The sequence below is a fragment of the Protopterus annectens genome, chromosome 1.part0, assembly GCF_019279795.1.
Source record: "Protopterus annectens isolate FY-2018-M chromosome 1.part0, PAN1.0, whole genome shotgun sequence".
In the NCBI taxonomy this organism is placed as follows: domain Eukaryota; kingdom Metazoa; phylum Chordata; order Ceratodontiformes; family Protopteridae; genus Protopterus; species Protopterus annectens.
Window position 1 is genome coordinate 534,135,450 of NC_056725.1, and position 22,216 is coordinate 534,157,665.

Below are 22,216 nucleotides of genomic sequence, written 5' to 3' on the forward strand. Positions count from 1 at the left end.
AGCAACTCATTACCTATCAAAATATTCTTCCTCCACTTACAATCAATTGCCTCCACAACCACTCAAAAGACTACAACTTCCTCCATTTAACAAAAAGTCTCAACAAATTAACAACTTTAATACTTTTATTAGTCAGTGTTCACTTGGATAGAAATGAAGTACTCAAAGAAATGATCTGACCATAAAAGCAGCACTATAGCTCATTCAAGCTGCTTATTTTTAAGCATAAAAAATATTGATCTTTTCAACAAGGAACACAAGATGGGAGACCGCAGGTAGGTTTGTTGATCCTTTGATCTTGGAAGTACTACAAACTCAAGCATTTGACAATGCTGAAAATGTATTAGTGAACACTGTCCATTTGGGGAAGGATAGTAAAATTAGAGCATCTGTGCTGAGCTGGATGCAGACCTTTGCTAATCCTGAACAGGAATTTCCTCTTAGGATGTTGCCTATAGTGACCACCTACTAATGGCTGATGTTCTGTGATTTTAGTCTTATGACCTTCTATGGCTATTTTCAAAAAAAAAAAAAAATCACTTCAGGAAGACTACTTTATGAAGCTGATGGAGAACCTTTTCCTCTAGTTTTCCTTTTCTCCCCCCTTCTAGCTTGCAATTCCGATTTCTTGCCCTTTCAAGCTGCAAACAGTGGGGAAAAAAGGGAAAGATTCTTAAATTAACCCTGATGAATATGACACTCCTTACACAAGACTTGACTTGGTAACTTTTATTCCAACTGACTCCAAAGCACCTTATGATGTTGAGGCACTATCAGGACCAGACTTCCTTAATGATGTAGTTTAACAAATTAATAACCAGTACACACAACTTGATACACGTATTTTCATACTTCCACTGACTCTTGAAATAGAGCAAACATGCTGACAGGTAATGAGTGACAATGGAAGGCAAAAAACACCATCATAGTATATACACAGATGTTAGCTGATCTTTATAAATACACACAATTACAGATTTACAATACAGACAAAATCGGGTTACTGCACATCAGATGAAGCTACTTTATATGATAATGATGAAACCTGTTAATATTTGTACTGCAAGATGAGTAGCCAAATACTGCTTATTTTGTATATTTTCTCTCATTTCTGTAAATATCCTAAAAGCAAGCAACCAAAGAATTGCAAAAGAAAAATGATTCTTACTAGGTCTCCAGCTTGCAAAGATTCAAAAATATTTTTCGCCCTTACAGCTTTTAACTTGATTTTCTAAAACTGTTCAAAAACATGTTACATAAAAAATGCTACAGATGTAACATTTCACATCTGCTGGGAACATATGAGCTAATCCTTTACCACAACTACATAAACTGTTACTGGATCAACTATTAAGCCTGAATCGCATCACAACTGGGGGCTTTGGAGGTCATCCAGTGGAAAAAGAAATGGCACTATGGCTAACAGTGTTTCATGGTAGTCAGGTAGAATCAAGGCAATGTCTAGTGAAAACGTACAACAGCTTAATGCTCAGTTGCAAATTTGTGAAGATGACAGATGAGCCAGGTGCTGTACATGGTGCTTCAGACTACCTCATCCCAGTAATAAGCAGAACTTGTGAAAGAGAATAGAGGGGAACCAATCCACAATCTCAAAATTCCTACAAGAAAATGTGGGGCATAATGTCAAGAAGGAAAGATAACTTCTACAACATCCAAAACTATGGAAACAAATGAAATCTGCTGTACCAAGAAAAAAAAAAAACTGGTTCCTGGAAGGTAAAAAAATGCCATCAATAAAGCATAGCTTATGGTGGGGGAAATAAGACGAGCAGTAGTAAACAGGCTACTATGCAATCAGGTAATAACTCGGGTTTAATCAGATTTACCTTCAGTTGGTCGACTAACTTGTACATCGACATCCTGAAGGTAAACCACTATATGTTGAACAACAAAACTTCAACAACCTATTATGCACTCCCCAAGAACGGACCTCGGTATATGCAACTTTAAAACATTTTTGGGCAACCCCCACTGCACCCCCATCCCCCCACTAATTATATGTACTAACTTAAAAGATCACACAATCCCGAAGGAAAGGGAATATTCCCCTACCTGGAGATTGCCAACTATCTGTATAATCAATAAAATATGGTAAATTAAACGGCTATGTAACAACCAAACCAATGTAACCCAATCAGAAAATTATCGTAAAAGCTTTTCAATGTTCAATGCCACCCAAGTAGAGTCCAGCACCCCATTAATCCCATTGTGGACAAATGCTGTCTTACATCTCTCCAATGCTTTTGGATTCAAAAGTGGGAGGGTGGCATAATGGTTAAGGTACTTACCTTAGAAACACAAGGTGCATGATTTGATTCTCACAGGGGGTAATTGGCTAGGCCTAAAATGGTCCATGAGGGTAGTTAGTCTAGTAATAATCTATGACTCGATGACTCCAAAAAACGCTAATAGGAATGCAGGAGATACAGACCTTGAAGAATACACACTTGTGTAATTAGTCTAATGACTAAACAAATATTCCTTGACTTGTGTATGCACTGCAACTCTTACTCCAATAAAGACAAACATGACATTTCAAATACAATTTTATTAAGTTAGTTTTATATGACTAGTTTGTTCAATAGAGTAATTTAAACTTGAAATGTTGTCTGGTTCAGCATGAATTCAGTGGATAGTAAAGATCAGCACAATCTGAAGGTCGTAGGCTTCTTTAGGTCTTTTCTAACCCCTTGCATTAACCTGTAAAGACAATGCCACCATGTTAAAGGCATTACAGTAAAGAAATACATACAGCACATTCAAAACAAATCACAAATGGTAGTTTCCAGAAATAATAATGAACTGTTCACATTTTGAAGAAAACTGTCATTACGAGCTGGCTATATGCCCAATACTAGTGATACAAGACTAACTAGTAAACTCTGGTCTTGCAGGAAAGTACAGCTGTGTGAACCCACCATAAAAGTAGAGTTGCCTTAGGAACTTATAATTAAATGCAGGTGTTCTAGTAGATTCACTGCTGCAGTACTGACTTGTGATTACTACCTGCATACATTTGATGGCTGGACCAATTTCCAGAGTTATTCAGCCTTCCCCTTTTGAACCTGGCAGACTCCCTCTCGTACCAATATCCCACCATCAGTGGCATAAAAATCCATCAGTTGGTGTCACCTTCAGATCTCTAGCAGATGCAAAATGCTTCACAGAGCCAGAGCATGACCCACCCTAGGGGATAAGAGTGACCGTAAAATCTGTCTCGCCAGACTGCTGCTGAACCCTGAGAAGGGTGCTGGAAAGGTGCAAAAGGGATAAGCTATAATTCCATTCCAAACCACAGGTGTCTAAGAAACAAGAGAAAGGAGACAGGGTACTGGTACTAGCACTGCAAAAGTGCAACTGTACAACACCTACAGTCAAGGTAAGCTTCTAAACACAACTGTACTATATTTTCATAATTCACTACTGCAGTACTCTCTTGGGATGACTCCCAAAGCTCAGAGATTAGACAGTGGCCAGCATGTTAGACTAACAAGGGCTAAAAGTCTCTGCAAAATGACTATAGCAAAGTCTGGCTTGCCCCTAGAAACAATGTGATCATGTTTGGCGAAGCTGTGCACAGAGGACCCAGCAAGCTCCTTTAGCAAACAAAACTGCCTGTGTACTAAAGTCCTATTAGAAATGGTGTAGAAAGCTAACTATTTTAGGCATAAAGTGTGACTCATTTCAATAAGGCTTCCCTGCACATAACAGCTTGTAATTCTGTAACCCATACAGCTGAGGTCTACCAAGCAGGGTAAGTCTTCCAAGACGCATTTTACTGGAGTGGAAGGACTGGTTCAAAAGGAAGTGTTTGCTTCTTACAGTACAAAACACAAGTCCCATAGAAGAACAGTCTCCTCCATTGGAAGGGGGACAGTTTAAAAGCAAAACCCATTTAAGGAACTGCTTTCACTGGCATCTCAAGAATAGATGGGGGTTAGAGGCAGACAGGCAAAAATGATGGAGGCAAGCAACTCAGAGAAGCACAAAAAAGGCCTGCTTTTTAAAGGTCTGAAGGTAAGGAAGAACCAAAACACTGATACTGAAACACTGTCTTTTTTCAAACACTTTTGCAACTATCACTTGTGACTTAGGCAAATTTACATTCATATAAAAGCAATCAAAGTATATTAATATAACAAACCTTATACTTCACATATATTGCTATACATCACATGACAAGCAATATTACATAAATTATTCAATTCCTGCCTTTTTTTAAAGAAACATCTTTATTAAACCATCACTTACTACATAAGCAATCAAACATTTACATACATGAAAACAAACCAAAACAGACAAAATCCTAGTTGCAAGCATATTACATCACAAACCATACTGACATTCCCAGTTGCAAACATTATACATCACTTATCTACCCAATCTTTCTCACTCAAACATTACATAGCTCATTTAAGTCCTGCTGCCTTTTAGATCGCACTCCTCCCTTGTATGTAGTGTTCCCACAATTTCCATTTTTTTCCTGTTTAGTGTGCTCCTACCCTTTTCTTAAGGTCTCAATTCCACTGGTTTCATCTCTTTTACTATATTCACTACCTTCCAGTACAGGTGGTTTAGATTTTGATCTCCATTTTCTAGTAATTGCTTTTTTGGCAGCCACCATTATTAGACAATAATGTAAGGCCTTACCACGCACAGGCAATTCCTGCTCTATCATAGCTCAGAAAAATCATCTTCCTCGTCAGATCAATCTGTCTTCCCAGCATCTTCGACAGTGCATCCCACATGTAATCCTTAAAGTCCATCAACTCACTGCACTTCCAGAAAGTATGTTCTCAATTACCTCTTTCTTCCCCTTTATACCTCCAACATTTACTTTATGCCCGAGGAAAAATTCTCTGGAGTCTACTGGGTGTACAAAAATATCTATGTAAACATTTCCAGGAAAAAATCCTAAAACTACTAGATTTTGTTGCATATTTGGGAAACATACATATATCCTCACATTGTTTCTTTGTGAATTGCTTATCCAATCTCTTCCCAAACCTTTCCAACATCCTCCAATTCTTTGTTATCGTGCAATATTTTACATTGTCTACTAATTATTCCTTTCTTAATGGCAGCTTCTGTTCCAGGTTCTATTAAAAGCTGTACCAGTACTGGTCTTTCATTTAGGACCCTCCTATTTCTCTTCGTCTATACTCGGATGTCAATCCCCGATAGAGAAGGCAATCTCCAACCTGCTTATGGAAGAATTAAACATGCCAACGTTAGAGGTAGCCGAGGCTAAATAAGTCCAAATAAATTTTTGGCGTGTTCCCATTCTATCATATTTCCCTCTCTCGTTATTTGCTCCCAATACCTTGGGTTCCTTTGCCGGTTTTCTCCAATACATTCAGAGGCCTCCTCTTGCCTACTTGTCTGTATCCCTAACTGTAGTCATCCCTATCTGCAAAATCTCCTTTGTCCATTCCCATGTTGGTTTAGTTCTTAGACTACTTTCTGCTACTTTATGGATATAATATCCTGCATGATTATTGTTATTCTCCTTAATGGCCTATATCCGAAATCCCAGTCTCTCCTTGTTTCTTGAGCATCCCCCTTGTTTCATCAACCTTTTCCACTTTGAAACTTAGTTTTTCGCTTGTGCTATGTAAAGGAGTTGCAACTGTGAAGCACTGAAATACCCACCCCTTCAAATTGGGTAATCCCAATCCTCCAGTTATACTGGAAGAATCAGCTTATCCCACTTGACTTTTGTGGTCTTCCCCTCTCAGATAAAGTCCTTCAGCTCTTTATTAATTGCGACCCACAACTTATCCTCTGGTTGATAAAAATATGCCTGACCTGTGTATAACACTAAAGGGATTAAACATTTGAACTGCTTGGAGCTTACTAGCCATATCCATATAACAAAGCTTCCATTTTCTCAGGTTTTTGTACTATCTTTTGTTTAGTATCACATATCCTTAGCTGATGCACTAGAATCATTTTTAATCCATACTCCTAAATTTCATTATGTTCCCATAAATACAAGTATTCCTGAACAAGTTCATGTGTGGGTACATAATTTACTGCTATTGCCTTTGTTTTAGTTTTGTTAATTTTGGATCCCGAAAAGATCTGAAACTGTCTCAAAATATCCCACAACACTAATGTCTTGTTCTGGTTGTCGGGTACAAAAGAATACCATCTGCAAATAAAGCCAGCATTTGACTACCATACCAAGTATATCCTTGAACTTCTGAGTGCCTTACTTTCTTTGGCAACTGTTCTAAATGTAATGCAAATAATAAAGGGGAAAGAGGACACCCTAGCCTGATGCTTCTGCTCAAGCAGAAATTATCAGAGAACCCCACACACTGATTTTCATACCCGATCCCTCACATATTTTCCTAATCAACTTTAGTTTTTCAGGAAATGCAAACGCTTCCATTGCCCTGCTTAATGGCTTAGCTTACTCTGTCAAATGCTTTCTCTGCACCCAAGACCCACCAACAACGGTATTTTCTTACATTCTGCATCCCACTGGATCATCAATGTTCTGTTAATGTCAAATGCAATTTTTTATATCTTGGGGAATATAATATGTAAATTCACTCCAAACTCCTATTACTGAATTCACATCTTCCATGCCAATATTTTCACAAAGTTCTTCAAAAATCTACCCCCCCCTCCTTTGTTATATTTTCGCTTGTAGGCCCCCCAGACATCTTCACTGCTGCAAATCAAATTCCAGTCCCCACCTATAACTAATATTCCTTGCTGAAAACTGTTAGTTTCTCTCAAAAATGTCTTAAGCTCCATTAATGCAGTTTTAGATGGAATGTAAACACATGCCAGTGTAATCATCCTCCCTTGCCAGTAGCCCCTTAGCACTACAAATCTGCCATTATCTTTTTTTTTTTCTTCTACCACTATTGGAGCTCCTCTTGTAATTAAAGTACTCTTCTTTTCCTTTGTCCTAGGTATTCAGCTGAATAACCATCCCGAAAACCTTTTATCAAATTCACACGTTCAGTTCTTTTTAAATGAGTCTCCTGCAACATAGCCATTTGCACGCTACATTTTTTTAATATAGTTCACTACTGTTTCTATTTATCTGAGGCCATTTACGTTTAAAGACATTAAAAAAGCATCACTGTATTAAAAAGTTATTCCCACCTTTTATGTGTTAACACCTTTTTTGTTAAATGTCTAGTTCCAGTTTTTGTATTGCATGCATACACTGTTAGGCAGGTTGTACTTTTACACAGTTGTTTGACATATATATATATTTGAGCCTATGTCACATCTTATAAAACTTTGTTTTATTGATCCATGCTAAGACATGGTGCAGCCTGAGATTCTAGTAAGGCCAATTGGTTTTGTCGTATCTTTATAGCTTTCCCAGCTGGGAAAAATCCATGAATGCTTTCACAGAACATTATCTACTTTGGGAAAACTGCTGAATGTTTTCAGAGATCATCTCCTCTTAGCAAATTTCTCTCCTTTGCCACAGCCAATCATCTCCACCAGACTGTGGACAGTTTCTCTATCAGATTGTCTCCACAGAGATATGAGAACCAGGCGGCCAGTTTCTCTATCAGGCTGTTTCCATGGAGACGAAGAAAAGCTGCAGAATTGTTACTGAGCATACATAGTGTTTGCTAGGAAAAAAGAATCAATATTCAGGGTTCTTTTTCGTTTACTTGTCACTAAGTCAGTCTAGGGTCTTTAATCCAGGTGTTTCACCATGCAAGAATGAGAAAAGGCACATTAATTTATCTTTTATCTTGCTTTTTAACCATACTTTTTATACACTGCAGTGCCTACATTTCTTAAAAGTGAACAAGGACAGAGAGAGGGGAGAAAGAAAAAAATGTTTACAATCCCCACTACATGTAAATACTGGAAAAAACTACCTTCTAGCATGTAAAGAAAACCACATGCCACAGAAATTACAATTTTGTACCTACCATAAATGTAGATGTCTGATAGGTATGCAACTGCAGTCCTGACATATGGGTTGTCCTGCCTCAGGCAGCCCTTCGGTCGGCCGGATTCCAAAGTCTGGGTACTGTGTCGGCTGATGTCGCCCTTTCCCCCAATGTCAGAGCGCCTGGGGTATAAAAGCGTCAGCCGACGCCATCTTCTTCAGTGTTTCTTGCCCCAGATGCCAGGTGCCCTCTAAGGAAGGCTAAATTTTGAAAATAGAGAAAAAATTCCAGACAAGTACAACATAAAAACAAATACACCATAAAAGATTACCCCAGGTAGCTAAAATGAGGGGTAGAAACCCAAAAGAGTACCACAGAGGGGTAGGTGGGAGGGAAAACCTGACAGCAGTTGCATACCTATCGGACATCTACATTTATGGTAGGTATAAAACTGTACTATGTCCTTCAAGGATGCAACTGCAGTCCTGACATATGGGTTGAATACCATAGCCAACCTGGTTGTGGTAGGCACTAAGACAAAGATGGTGTAGCTAAAATGCCCTGCAGGACTGCAGAAGCAAACCCTGCTCTGGATCTGGAATATAAAGGCAGGTTGTAATGTTTGGAAAATGTATGCACGGAGCTCCATGCAGCAGCTTCTAAAATGTCCTTTGTTGCCACTCCTCTTAAAAAGGCTGTGGAGGTGGCTGTAGCTCTGGTGGAATGTGGCCTGATGTCAGATGGCACAGTTTTTCCATGAAAAGAGTAGCAGAATCGAATGCAATTTCCAATCCATTTAGAAATTGTCTGTTTTGAAATTGCTTTTCCCTGTAATCCAGCAGCGTAAGCTACAAAAAGCTGGTCAGATTTTCTGGAAGACTTTGTTCTGTCCAAGTAGTAGCGCAACTGTCTGTGTATGTCCAAGGTGTGCAGAAGTCTCTCTCCTTTATTTTGAGGATTGGGAAAGAAGGTAGGCAGGGGAATAGCTTGATTCAGGGACACCCTGGATACCACCTTTGGCATGAATGACGGATTGGTTCTCAAAGAAACTCTGTCCTGATGAAAAATGAGAAATGGTTGTATTGCCATAAGGGCCTGTAGCTCAGAGACTCTTCTTGCTGAGGTTACTGCCAGAAGGAAAGCTGTCTTCCAAGACAGAAATTGCAACTCTGAAGATGCTGCTGGTTCAAAGGGAGGAAGAGTTAATTTTTCCAGCATGAAGTTGAGGTCCCATGCAGGCACTGGTGGTTTCCTTGGAGGGTTGATGTTCTTTATACCTCTTAGAAACTGTCTTAGCAATGGGTGAGAAAATACAGGTGGATCAGTGTTATATTTGGCAGATATTGCTGAAGCATGTATTTTATGGAAGAATATGAAAGGCCATTGTGGAGCATTTCAGCCAAATATTCTAAGATCTGTGGAATGCTCATCACTGATGGGTCTTGACCCTTTTTGCTGTTCCAGATGAGAAATCTCTTCCATTTTGCTGAGTATGTTTTTCTAGTGGAAGGTCTGCGCGCCTCCAGGATGATATCCTTTACCCTTTTGGAAAGTGTATCCTGAGGAATAGTCATGGAATCTTCCAAGCTGTCAGCTTCAATGTTTTCAAGCTGGGGTGTAGTGTCCTGTAATTGTACTGTGTCAGAAGAAGTGGCCATTGAGGAAGGAGCCACGGATCGGTGTGTGTCAAGCTCCGTAGCAGTGGGTACCAGTGTTGTCTTGGCCAGTCTGGAGCTAACAGTATGACTTTTGGTTGCTCTGTCTTGATCTTTAGTAACACCTTGGTCATCAAAGGAAGAGGTGGGAAGGCATATAGTGTTAGAGAGTTCCAACTGAAGGAGAGAGCGTCCGCCTTCCATGCTTGAGGATGGTATGTCCCTGTGCAAAACTTTTTCAGATGGTGATTGAGGTGGGAGGCAAAAAGATCTATATCCGGCCTTCCCCATGCTTGAGTTATTTGTAAGAAAATGTCTGGATGCAACATCCATTCGTGTGGATCCATGATGTTTCTGCTTAGGCTGTCCGCCAGAACATTGTCTTTCCCTGGTACAAACTGGGATTGTAGCTCTATTTTCAATTGTAGGGAAATATCCCAGAGATTCATTGCCAGTCTGCAAAGAGGATAGGAATGGGTACCTCCTTGCTTGTTTATGTACCACATAACCGTGGTATTGTCTGTCTTTATTAGTAGATGGCCCTGATGCATGAACTTTTCGAAGGCCTTGATCACATGCATCACTGCCAGCATTTCTTTTTGGTTGATGTGCAGGTGCTTTTCTTTGTGTGTCCATTGTCCTCGAATGCATCTGCCCTCCATGTGCACCCCCCCCCCCATCCATGGTCTGAGGCGTCTGTTGTTATGGCTTGACTTGTGTGAGGCTTGCTAAAAGGCAGACCTCTGTTTAACTGGCTTGCTTGAGCCCACCACAGAAATTCCTTTTGAAGGCATGGAATGAGTGGGTTCAATGCTTCCAGGCTGTGGCTGTGTTGAGACCATAGACTTTTTAGATACCATTGTAGTTTCCTCATAGGCAGCCTTGCGTGTGGAATCAGAAGAATGCAAGATGCCATGAAACCCAGAGCCTGCAGGATTTTCCTTGCAGTCATTTGGGTGTGTGTTGCCAATCTTCTGAAGTATTCTGGTAACTGTTTTTGTTTTTCTTTTGTCAGAAACGCCATCTGGGTGTTTGTGTTCAGTGTGGCACCCAGGAAAAGTATTCGTTGGGATGGTACGAGACTTGATTTTTGAGTATTGACTGTGTATCCCAAGGCCTGCAGTAGGTGAATGACATAGTCCAAGTTTTTTAACCAGGCTTGTTGGCTGTCCGCTTGTATAAGGCAGTCATCCAGGTAAGGGTATATTTGTATCCCCTGAAGTCTGCAATGTGTAATTACTGATGCCAGGCATTTCGTGAACACTCTGGGCGCAGTAGATAAGCCAAAGGGCAACGCTGAGAATTGATGATGCTCTGAGACTGCAAGAAATCTGAGGTATCTTCTGCAACTTTGTCTGATTGGGACATGCAGGTATGCCTCCTTGAGGTCCAGAATTACCAGCCAAGACCCCTTGCCCAGCATGGGAAGGAGTTGCTGTAAAGTCAGCATTTTGAATTTTGGCACAATAAGGTAAGTATTCAGTGCGGACAAGTCCAGAATGGGTCTCCATTGGTTTTCTTTTCTTGGAACAAGGAACAGTCTTGAATAAAATCCTTGGCCTTGTTCTGCAGAAGGAACCTTTTCTATTGCTCTTATTTGAAGTAGGTTTGTTATTTGTTTGCGTGCCTCTGCCCTTTGATTTGGTGGCAGGTTTGGCCTGCCATGTCTTGTTGGTAGTGTATGAAAATGGAATCTGTATCCTTTGTCTATTATGTCCAGTATCCATTTGTCCTTTGTAATATTGTGCCAATTTTGTGAGAATAAAGATAATTTTCCGCCCAAAGGTGCTTCTAATTGAGCCCTGGATGGCGGAGTCAAAGTCAAGTCATTGGGATTGTCCCTGCGGAGCAGTGGAAGGTCCTGCCTCACCTCTCTGGTTTGGAGGCTGCCATTGACGTCCTCTGTAGGAGCCTCGAGTTTGCCCTCTACCTCTGCCACGTCTGTTTTTGCCTCTTTGAAATTGTCTGTGTCTGGAAAGGACCAATGCTTAGAAGGCCAATTCCTGCTGAATCTTGGAGGCTGTACCTGGAGGAAATCTTTGACTGTTTGCACTGATTTTGCCTTTTCCTCTATTTTCTTTAAAACCTCTTGTGCAGTAGCACCAAATAGCTTATGTTTCTCTAGTGGCGCGTCCAAAAGCTTAATTTTCACATGGTCTGGCAATGTTTGTTCCTTTAACCAAGCATGTCTGCGTATGACGGCACCCGTCATTGCTGCTCTACATGAAGCTTCCAATGCATCATATCCACACTGAAGGAAATGGTTGCTAACCAGCTGAGTATTATGAACCAATTCCTGTAACCCCTTTCTATCCAATGGTTCAGGGGAAGCCAATTTCTTTTGCAAGTTATCCAACATGTATTCCTGATACTGAATCATATGAAATTGACAATTTAATGCTCGCATAGAAAGGGTGGAAGATGTATATACTTTCTTGCCCCACCTTTCTAAAGCCCTAGAATCTCTTTCCAAAGGAGGTGGATTCTTAGCAGTAGTGGTGGAATCCCCTTTATGCCCCTGAGAAATAGTTTCAGGGTCAGCAGTATGGCCCTTGTACAGGAATTGATGTGTGTCTGGGACCCTGTAGTACCTGTCTGGCTTGACAGGGGCAGGTGGGAGGGAGTCAGGGGAAACACTAGATTCTAAGTACACATCATCTAAAACATTTAAAACTGGAGGAATAGCTAAGGGTCTATGCTGAGGTAGCTTTAAAAATTCCCTTAACCTTTTCCTAGAATCTGAGTATTCTTGGCCTTGCCATTTGAAGTGTTCCCTCATGGAAAGAAGAGTTTCCCCAAAGGAAAACTCCTCAGGAGGAGAAGCAGAGGGAATGGATTCCTCCGCATCAGAATCCTCGTAGGCCGGGAAGGCCTCCTCCTGGTAGTCTGAATGTGCAGAATCACCTGAGGCCTCATCTGAGGACTGGGGATCTACCTGCTCAACCCTAGGCCTCTTGACAGAAGGCGGCTGAGAGCCTCTATCTGGATGTGGCTGAGAACCCGTAATTAAAGAAATAAGGTCCTCAGCTAAACTTCAAATTTGAGAACCAGAAGTGGATCCCAGCGAAACAGATCTTGGAGGGAGAGACTTCGCCTGTTTGGCAGCCTTAGCACGTGTGTAGGCCTTAATGGACATAGACACTGGAGGCCTAGCAGCCCCGCGTGCTGGAGTAGTCTTATCCACTGAAATGGTGTCAGAAATATCCTGGGCTTCGGTCTCAGAGGGGAGAACAGAAACAGGCACCGAGCTGGCCTCCGGTACCGAAGTCACCGGTGGGGCGGTGTCGGTCTGTAGCGGTTGTGAAACCGGCTCAGAAGAGACCGAGACACTCGCGGTAGGCCTAAGCGTGGTGCCGGCCGAGACCGCGGACCGCGGGTGTCGGTCCTTATCCTTCCGTTTTTTTTAGGTAAATGTGCTGTCGGAAGCTCTGACGGCATGATATAACAGAAATCTTCCCCAAAATAATCCTGTGCAAACTCTGACCGACGCCTAAGAGTGCGTTTATTGAAAGAAGCACAAGCTGTACAGGCCGAGACGTTGTGTTCTGGGCCTAGGCAGGGTAAGCAGTAAGAGTGGAAATCCTTATGAGGTATTTGTTTCCCACAAGTTAAACAATTATTTACTTTTACAGTTTTATCTGACATCGGCTGAGGCAAGAAAAGGTCCCCAACGGGGTACTTAGCTTTTTTGAAGACTTCAGTAGCTGAAAACACAGGAGCTGGTCGACCGGCACTTGCGAACTGCTTCTGCTTTGGGTGCCACGCGGCAAGAAAGACTGAAGATGATGGCGTCGGCTGACGCTTTTATACCCCAGGTGCTCTGACGTCAGGGAAAGGGCGACATCAGCCGACGCCGGACCCAGACTTTGGAATCCGGCCGACCGAAGGGCTGCCTGAGGCAGGGCAATCCATATGTCAGGACTGCAGTTGCATCCTTGAAGGACATCTGGTACTATTTAAGGAAAAAATCTTTACTTACACTTAACTTTCCCTCCTATCCCCCTCCCCAAAGCACTTTTACAAACATTAATGACATGAAGTAGGCATATGCTTTAGAGTCCTCCACAAGTCCAACAGATTCTAAAAAAAGTCCAATATTTCCAGACTTTCCTTGTTCTGTCGCATTTCAGAAGTATAATTATTGCAGTGCAATCCCATATTAAGTTACAGGTTTTATTACTGTTCATCTCCAATGTACTCTCAATTCTTCTAATCAACTCTCATACTCCCCTTTCTTCTCTCCAACATTTTCCGTTGACAAATCTGAAAAGGTTTCACAGGTACAGTCCCTTTATGGTCTTTATTACCAAAAGAGCAAGAAGCAGAATCTCCTTCTGTTTTACAGCTTACGTTTTGCTGGACAAACTTTTGCAATACTTCATCAAAAAGTGATTTTTGTCCCTCCAGGGGAGACCACCTTGAAGACACTTTAATCTCATACCTGCATCTCGACATTCCCTGAAAAGTGGGATAAATTTGCTCCTCTTCTGTCCAGTGTACAATGAGTAACCATTCTCCACAAACACTCTGCTGTCTCCCACTTTTAGTACTTTGCCCTCCTCCCACAATTTTTGTCATAATTCCTTCTGCTGGTAGGATTGCATCTTTACTACTAAAAGTATAGGCTGCTTTCTTATAGCTAGGTTTGGAACATACACATGATGTTCCCTTTCAGCCAACTCCTGCTGTCCTCTAATTCTATTACTTTTTGAGACATCTCTTCCTGAGCAATATCATATTCAGCCAGCCTTTTGTTCATTTTGACCTCTGATTTTGCCTCTATCATCTCATCTGAATATGTTTTAAAGCTACATCCATTTTTTCCAGCCTTTTGTTTGTGTTGATATATTCCATCAGTGCTTTATTTTAACCAGCTCTGTATGTAGTTATCATATTTTTTTCTAGGTTACTGAACTCCTGCCTGAAGGTTGCACTCCTTTCTACTGAACATCTGCAGAACTTCCCCCAGGTGTTTCTTCCTCACTTTTTGTAGCCAATTTTTTTTCCAGGTCTTGTGTATTTCTTTGCCTGGATTCCAGGCAGTGCACTTACTAGCTAGTTACTGAAATTTACCCACAAACATATCTACTAACCTTCTCTGCTGAGTTTCTGTTTTCACACTGGGAGAGCTAGAAAAAAGAAGTCATGTCTTACCATAACGTTCCATCTGTATTGTTGATCCTCGTCCAGTCATTATGCATCGGTATCGGTTCCGACCTTGGAACCGAGCCGGCCGTTTTCCAAGCTCGCATCAGCTTCAAACTCTTGTGCTAAACTCTTACCCACAATCCCCCTCTCCCTGTTACCTCAGATTGAGTTTGCAAGTCAAAGAAGGTAGAGGCTACCTCTGGTCAAAAAACCTAAGAGAACCGGATGGTGAAATCCACTAGAAACCACAGGAGGGGGAAGGAGGGAGGGTCGCAATGACTGAACGAGGATCAACAATACAGATGGAACATTGTAGTAAGACAACTTCTTTATCGGATATTGTTAATCCTCGTTCATTACTTACACATGGGACAGAGTCCCCAGCTACCTCTATTTCTGGGAGGTTCTCATGGAAGGACATTCCTGAGCACCATAGAACCAAAAGATGCTCTTCCCCTGGAGGCCAAATCCAATTTGTAATGATTGATGAAGGTATGAGGTGTAGCCCAAGTTGCAGCTGTACAGATGTCATGTAAAGAAGCTCTGGCATGGAAGGCAGCAGAAGTTGCCACCGACCTTATTGAATGAGCTTTCATGGTAGTAGGCAACGAGATATTACATTGTGTATAAATGAAGGTCACACAGTCCTTCAACCATCTAGCTAATGTGACCTTAGCAACAGCAGATCCTAATCTAGGTCAACAAAAGGCCAAAAATAACTGGTCAGATTTACAAAAGGACCTAGTCCTGTTTAAGTAAAAACGGACTTGCCTGGGGACTCTCCTCTGTTTGAATGAGTGGGAAAGAAAACTGGCAATTCAGTGGGTTTGATTAATGGACATTTCAGAGATCACTTTTGGCAGAAATGATGGATTAGTTCTCAGAAACACTATCGCTATGAAAAATCAAGTATGGACTCTTGATAAATAAAGCTTGAAGCTCAGAAATACGTCTGGCAGAAGTAATGGCGACCAAAAACAAGGTTTTCCATAACAAATGCTTGAGGTCGCAAGAGGCTAGTTCGAAAGGTGGCATTGTCAGAGCTTGTAGAACTAATAAATCCCATGATAGAATAGGTTTCTCTAAAAGGTGGCTTCAGATGATTCACACCTTTTATGAAGGTCTTGCACAATTTGTTGGACATAAGAGAGGAATCTTGGACACCCTCATGAAAATTAGAAATTGCAGCCAAATGAACTCTAATGGAAGAGGCCGATAGACCCGACTGGAAAAGGTCGGCCAGATAGTCTAGTATCATCTGCACTGGTGCTGAGAAGAGATCAACTTGTTTATCTTTCAGCCAACAGGTAAATCTTTTCCACTTACTCAGATAAGTAATTATAGTGGAAGATTTATGAGATGCAATGAGAATGTCATCTACTGATAAAGATCATTCTGCCTGACAATCAAGGGGATTGGAGTACCCAAGCTGTGAGCTTCAGGCTGCTCAAATTGGGATGAATCAGGTTCTGTGGATGTGAGATCAACTCTGGGGTTGGATGGAGAATCCATGGTCGATCTAGTAGGCGAGGCCAAAGGAAGGGGAACCAAATCTGTCAAGGCCAATATGGTGCTATGAGGATCACCTTGCTCTTCAACCGACAGGCTTTCTTCAGAAACTGGGGAATGAGGGGAAAGGGTGGGAATGCGTAAAGAAGACCAGAGGGTCAGTCGTGGACTAGAGCGTCCCTGGGTGTCCCGGAGGGGGAATCAGGGCAAAGTAGTTGTTGCATTTGTAGTTGGTCGGGGATGCAAAGAGGTTGCAGCAAGGATGGCCCCAGCGGTGGAAGATCTCCGCCGCTATCGAGGGATTCAGGGACCACTCGTGAGGTTGAAGAATGCACCTGCTGAGTCTGTCTGCTATCACGCTGGAACTCCCAGGAATGTGCATTGCTAGAAGAAAACGGCTGGTAGCCATCACCCATTGCCTTATCCTCATGGCCTCTTGACAAAGGGGGTAAGATTTGGTTCCACCTTGCTTGTTGATGTACCAGAACACTGCCATGTTGTCTGATTGAATCGCAACTGTCCCAGACGGCAGCAGGGGGTGGAATGCTTGCAACGCCAGAAGCACCGCCCTCAGCTCTAGAACATTTATATGCAGATGGGCCTCCAGTTGGGACCAAGTGCCTTGGACCATCTGTCCCTGACAGACCCCCACCCCATCAGGGAGGCGTCCGTGGTCACTGTGGCCATGGGTTGCTGGGGGGAAAAGGGGCAAGACCACTGTGACTGTGTGTCATCCACCAGTTTAAACCCTGTTTGCACCTGTGGGTTACTCGAATCATGGTTGAAAAAGGATGCTGAAAGGGATACCACTGGGTGAGCAGTAGCCATTGTAGAAGCCTCATGTGAAACCTGACTAAGGGGACAATGGTGATATAGGCTGCCATAGAACCTAACAGCTGTGGAACAGAGTGAGCTGTGAATTTCTCCCTTGAAAGGACTGGAATCAGTTGTTGCTTTATCCTTAAAATTCTGTGCTCTGGAATGGCAGCTCTGCAGTTCTGCGTGTCCAAGATAACCCCTATGAATTCTGTCAACTGAGATGGGGTGAGATTGGATTTTTGCCAGTTTATGGTTATGCCTAGCCTTTGTGCAGCGAGGAGAGTATGCCAGGGCTTCTTCCAGTAAATGTCTGGTGGGGGCAGAAATGAGCCAGTCGTCTAGGTATGGAAACACCTGGAATCCTTGAAGTCGCAAATGAGCTGTGACAACTGCCATGCACTTTGTGAACACTCTGGGGGGCTGTAGGGAGTCCGAAGGGCAGTATTCTGAACTGGTAGTGACTGGCTCCTGCACGGAAGTGCAGAAAACTTCTTGATGGCCTGTCCACTTTTATGTGGTAGTACGCATCATGAAGATCTATCGAGCACATCCAATCATCTTTTTCCAAAAGCGGGGATAGACTGTATTGTGACCATCCGGAATTTTTGTACTCTCACAAACTTGTTCAATACACAGAGATCCAAATTTTGTCTTCAGTCCCCGGTTTTCTTTGGCACCAAAAACAGTCTTGAGTAGAATCCGGATCCTATCTGGTCTGGAGGGACTATTTGGATGACTCTCTTAGCAGCTTTTCTATCTCTAATGCAGCTTCTTCCCTTTGACTGGGTGGAACGTCAGGAAGGTTTTTTGAAGGGACAGGACAAAGATCTAAGGGGATATGATAACCTCTGGTTATAATCCTTTGTACCCAAGAATCAGTGGTGAAAGAATCCCTGGAACCCTGGTTACAAGGACCCCCTATGCCCCGAATGGAGCCTCTTCCCTGTGAGTTTCCCCCCTCTGCCTCTAGGGGAGAACTCGGCCTGTGTGTCACAGAAAGGACCCTGAGATTTCTTGAACCAAATCTTCCCACTCGTTTGGTTTCAGAAGAAAGCACGTTGAGGGGAAGAATAACAGACACCTACGGCAGAAAGGGTCTTACCATCCTGTTCACATCTGGCCAGTGTGCTTTTAATTTTGGGTCCAAACAATGAGGAGGCCTCAATGGGAGCGTTAAGAAAGGAAGCCTTAAAGGTTCCGTGAAATTGCACAAGCGCATCCAGGCATGCCGTCTCAAAACAGCAGCTGAACCCGCTGCTCTAGCTGCTCCTCCTGATGCGCGAGATATAAGTTGCATAGAAGAGTTAGATATTGACTCAATGGTGGCCAACTGAGAGGCCACTTTGTCACGGACCTCATCAGACACGGCACCAGCCAAGGTTTCAGAGAGCTCAGAAATCAGATCCCTTTAAAGCCTGGTAAAGTGTGCCATATAATTCAGGGACCTGATAGTAAAGGTTGCTGATGCAAAGGTGCACTTCCCTATCCTGTCCAGGGCCCGGGACTCTGTTAGGCGGATGTACAGTCTGGCTTTCTTCTTCTGCAAGATGCTTTTTTGTTGCGACCGCCACCACCAAAGCATCCACAGGAAGACCTTTTGACCAATGGGGATCCGTAGCAAGAGGGGACAAAATCTTATCTGGCCTCCGGGGAATAGTAACCCAGGAAGTAGGGGGCCGGGCGCAAAAGGCCTGCAGGAACACATATTCCTCAGAGGTCGGATTAGAGGATTGCCAGTAACCTCTCTGTTTCAGGATTTCGAGGATATCACCGAAGGATACCTCAGAGGGTGACCGAGGAAATCCTTCCCCCTCATCAAAATCTGTCTCTTCGGTGAGGGACTCCTCTGTGGAGTCCATGTGCTTCCTCTTACACAAACTTTTCTGGTGGACTTCCTCAGCGGGAGAAGCTAGGGAAGACAAAGGAAAAGGGGTTTCCTGTGGGAATATGTCCTGAGGCCCTTGCACCCTGTCTCCGCTCGGTGCGACTTGTGAAACCAGTGTACCGGAGGAGGGCAGAGGGATAGACAGTCCAGTATCGCAAGCAGCAGCAGTGAAAGCCTTCTCCATCAGTTGGAAGGCTGATCCACCTGAAGAGGAGTGAATGTCTAGGACAGGGGTCACTCCTCCCCTAAGTGGCTCAGCCTGCCGACCCGGAGTCCCTGGATGGCTGTACAGCAGCAAACTATGAGTGTCACAACTGATATCCAGGGTTGTAGCAAAACTTTCCTGCCATGAAGGCAACTGCGGTTCCTTAGTGAGAGCCATAAAGGGAACCGCAGAAGGGGCAGACTGTGCTATATCCATGGACTTCAAAGGCAATGAAGGAGGAGAATAAGAAAGGGTCTTTGGAGACGGGTGATCACCTCCCAAGGAAGGATAGTTCCTGGCGGGTGGGATACCTCTGGCCAAGAGCACCTGATCCACAAGACGCAACACATCATGTTCGGAAAGGCTTCTAGTGGACCTCACGGAGACTGAGGGAGAAATGGGCCTGTCCACAGAAGAGGCAAACTCTGTGCCCATCTTAGCAGTCCACACCGAGAACAACGGTGCAGAGAGAGACTGGACTACAGGTGTCTGCACCGAAGAAGTCATTGGTGCCGAGGTCATGGTCTGCACAGACACAGGGATCGGTGCCGAAGTGGTTATCTGTACCGAAGCTGGAACCGACAAAACTGGAGTCAACAATAAAGGCGTCAGTTCCGAGTAACATGTCGGTGCCGATGTGGTCAAGGTCTGCGCCGACTGAACAGTCAGTGCCGATACAGTAGTAATAGTCTGAACCAAGCCGATATAGTGAAGGCTGCTGGAGAAGACGGAGCCAAGATCACTAATGGAGATGAAGGCCTCGGTGCCAAAGGTCTAGGCACCGAAAGCACTGGGGCTGACTGAGTGAGCTTCGGAGCAGAAACTTTATCCTTTTTAGGTTTTGGTTGGTGGGAGTCCCCAGCCGAGGACGAAGGCAACAATTTAGCCTTGGAAGGAACATTCAAGATTTTCTTATGGGCTCTAGGAGGGGTTGAGGCCTCCGACCCAGAAACAGCCTTTGAAAAGGGAGATTCTAGAAATCCCTTCAGCAACAGCTTGTTTTTCCTTTCCAACACAGTTCTATTTGAAATGTTTTCACAGATAGTACAGGGCGGGTCAATAGATAAGTGGGACACCCTCAAACAAACGCACAAAGAGTGTGCATCAGAAGTAAGTAGTTTGTGTCCACAATCAGAACACTGTTTAAACACCGGACTACCTTTTTTTTCTGCCATAACAAAATTAGATAGCAGAAAGGGGTACCAGCAATGGTACAAAAGAATACCCGAAGGTATGAGAAAAGGGAAAGATTACCAACGATGGTAAAGGGAGAATACCTCGCGGTTAAAAGGTAGACAAAAGAGAAGAAAAACCAGAATAAAATATGGTCGCTAGATGAGGTAGGGTAAGAGACAATGAAACAGAAACTTTGACAGAAAAGTAAAATAAATGACTATTAAACAACAAATAACTGTACTTAGCTCAAAAAAAAGCAGCTTGAAACGACCAAATGGCAATGCAGCAAATGAAATCTGAGGTAACAGGGAGAGGGGGATTGTGGATAAGAGTTTAACTCGAGAGTTTGAAGTGGACGCGAGCTTGGAAAATGGCCTGCTCGGTTCCGAGGTCGGAACAGATACCCATGCGTAAGGAATGAACGAGGATTAACAATATCAGATTAAATGGTTACTCAATGTTCAGCTATAAGTCCCTTTAACTCAGCTTTGTCCTCGGTTTTAAAAAAAAAAGAACCTTCCCTTTACTATGCAAGACTTTCTTGTACTAGGTTTCCAGTCCTCCCTCAGAAACAACAGCATGTCTTCAGGGAACATGTGCCTTTAAAGGGTGTGTGTTAATCAGCCAGACATTCCACAAGTTGGGATGAATCAGCTAGCTCTCTGTTCCAAGCCAAAAGGTCCACATGGTGAGGCAAATGGACTAGTTCTTTTGTCAAGCTCAACAGAAAGAAGAATCAATGCTGCCTGGGTCAAAAGGCACTATCAGTAGCATTTATGGCCTATGCTCTCATTTTCTGCAACATCCTGGGGATCAAAGGTATAAAAAGGAAGAGCATATAGGGAGATCTGCTCAACATATTGATAAGACATCTGTCACCAAGGTCTCTAATGATGATATCCTGATGCAATACTTAAGCAGGTGTACGTTTTTTTTTTTTTTTTTTTTAATTCTAAAAGGGTTTACTTCTGACACCCCAATTGCAGACTATATCCAAGAGGATGTCCCTGTTTAACATCTATTTCTTGGGATCTACATGTGTTTTACTCAGCTGGTCTGCCAAAACACTATTCTTGCATGGAATGTACACAGGCCTTGAGGTTCAGATTGGACTCCTGGGTTAAATTCCTTGTCCATACTACTGTCTGTACAGAAGACAGAAATGAATCCCACCCCCTTACTTGTCGAAACACCATATCAACCTGTTATTACCTGTCTCTGACTGATGGCCATCATTGCTCTTTTCTTGCAACCCCCTCTTCCCCACTGGACTGAGTGCACTGGGTCTTCTTCTTGCACTCAATAGGCCCATTTTTGTTAGTGGACACAGGAACCTGAAATGTTTGGGGAATGCAAGCACCTCACAGGTCACTCAATAGTGCTCGGAAACCCCCATCAGCTCAAAAACTCATGGCAAGAGTCAGATGATAGGGAGTGGGCACCCCCTGCGGAGGCTTTTTCAAGCTCTTTTATAGCTGCCATCTGAAGCACGCCTCTGTAGTCTGAATTCCCCCTGGCTCCTAGTGCAACTTGCACAGAGCACAGCAGGCTCAACAGAAATTTCACAATACGGACACCCAGTACTCCTACAAGATGTCCCTCGTGGCTAGTCAGAGTACTTACCTTTGCCATCTCTTCAATCCAGGAGAAAGGACCTTGCTTCTATTCCTCTCTACCAGTTCTTATGGGTGCCCAAGGCACTTATAGCTCAGATGACCTGCAACGTAGTCATGGCTTTATCCCTCTACACCAGTGAGTAATAGGTTCACAAATTCATAGGTGAATACTAGGCTAATTGCCCTGAAGGGCCAATTAAGCCTAGCCAATAACCCAAGGTCATAATCAAACCCTGTTCCCTGTCTCTATGAGGTTAGAATATTAACACATTATGCCAAATTCACCCCTTGTTTTGTTCACT

General features: G+C 43.1%; 1 protein-coding gene across 1 annotated transcript in view; it reads right to left on the reverse strand.

The window, feature by feature from the left end:
- Positions 1-2,551: 2,551 nt before the first annotated feature.
- CCT4 (chaperonin containing TCP1 subunit 4) overlaps positions 2,552-22,216 on the reverse strand; it is a gene marked incomplete in the record, with an annotated part of 539,719 nt that continues 520,054 nt past the window's right edge. The window contains 1 exon segment of the mRNA XM_044061172.1: positions 2,552-2,721. Coding sequence (XP_043917107.1) covers positions 2,704-2,721 — 18 coding nt within the window.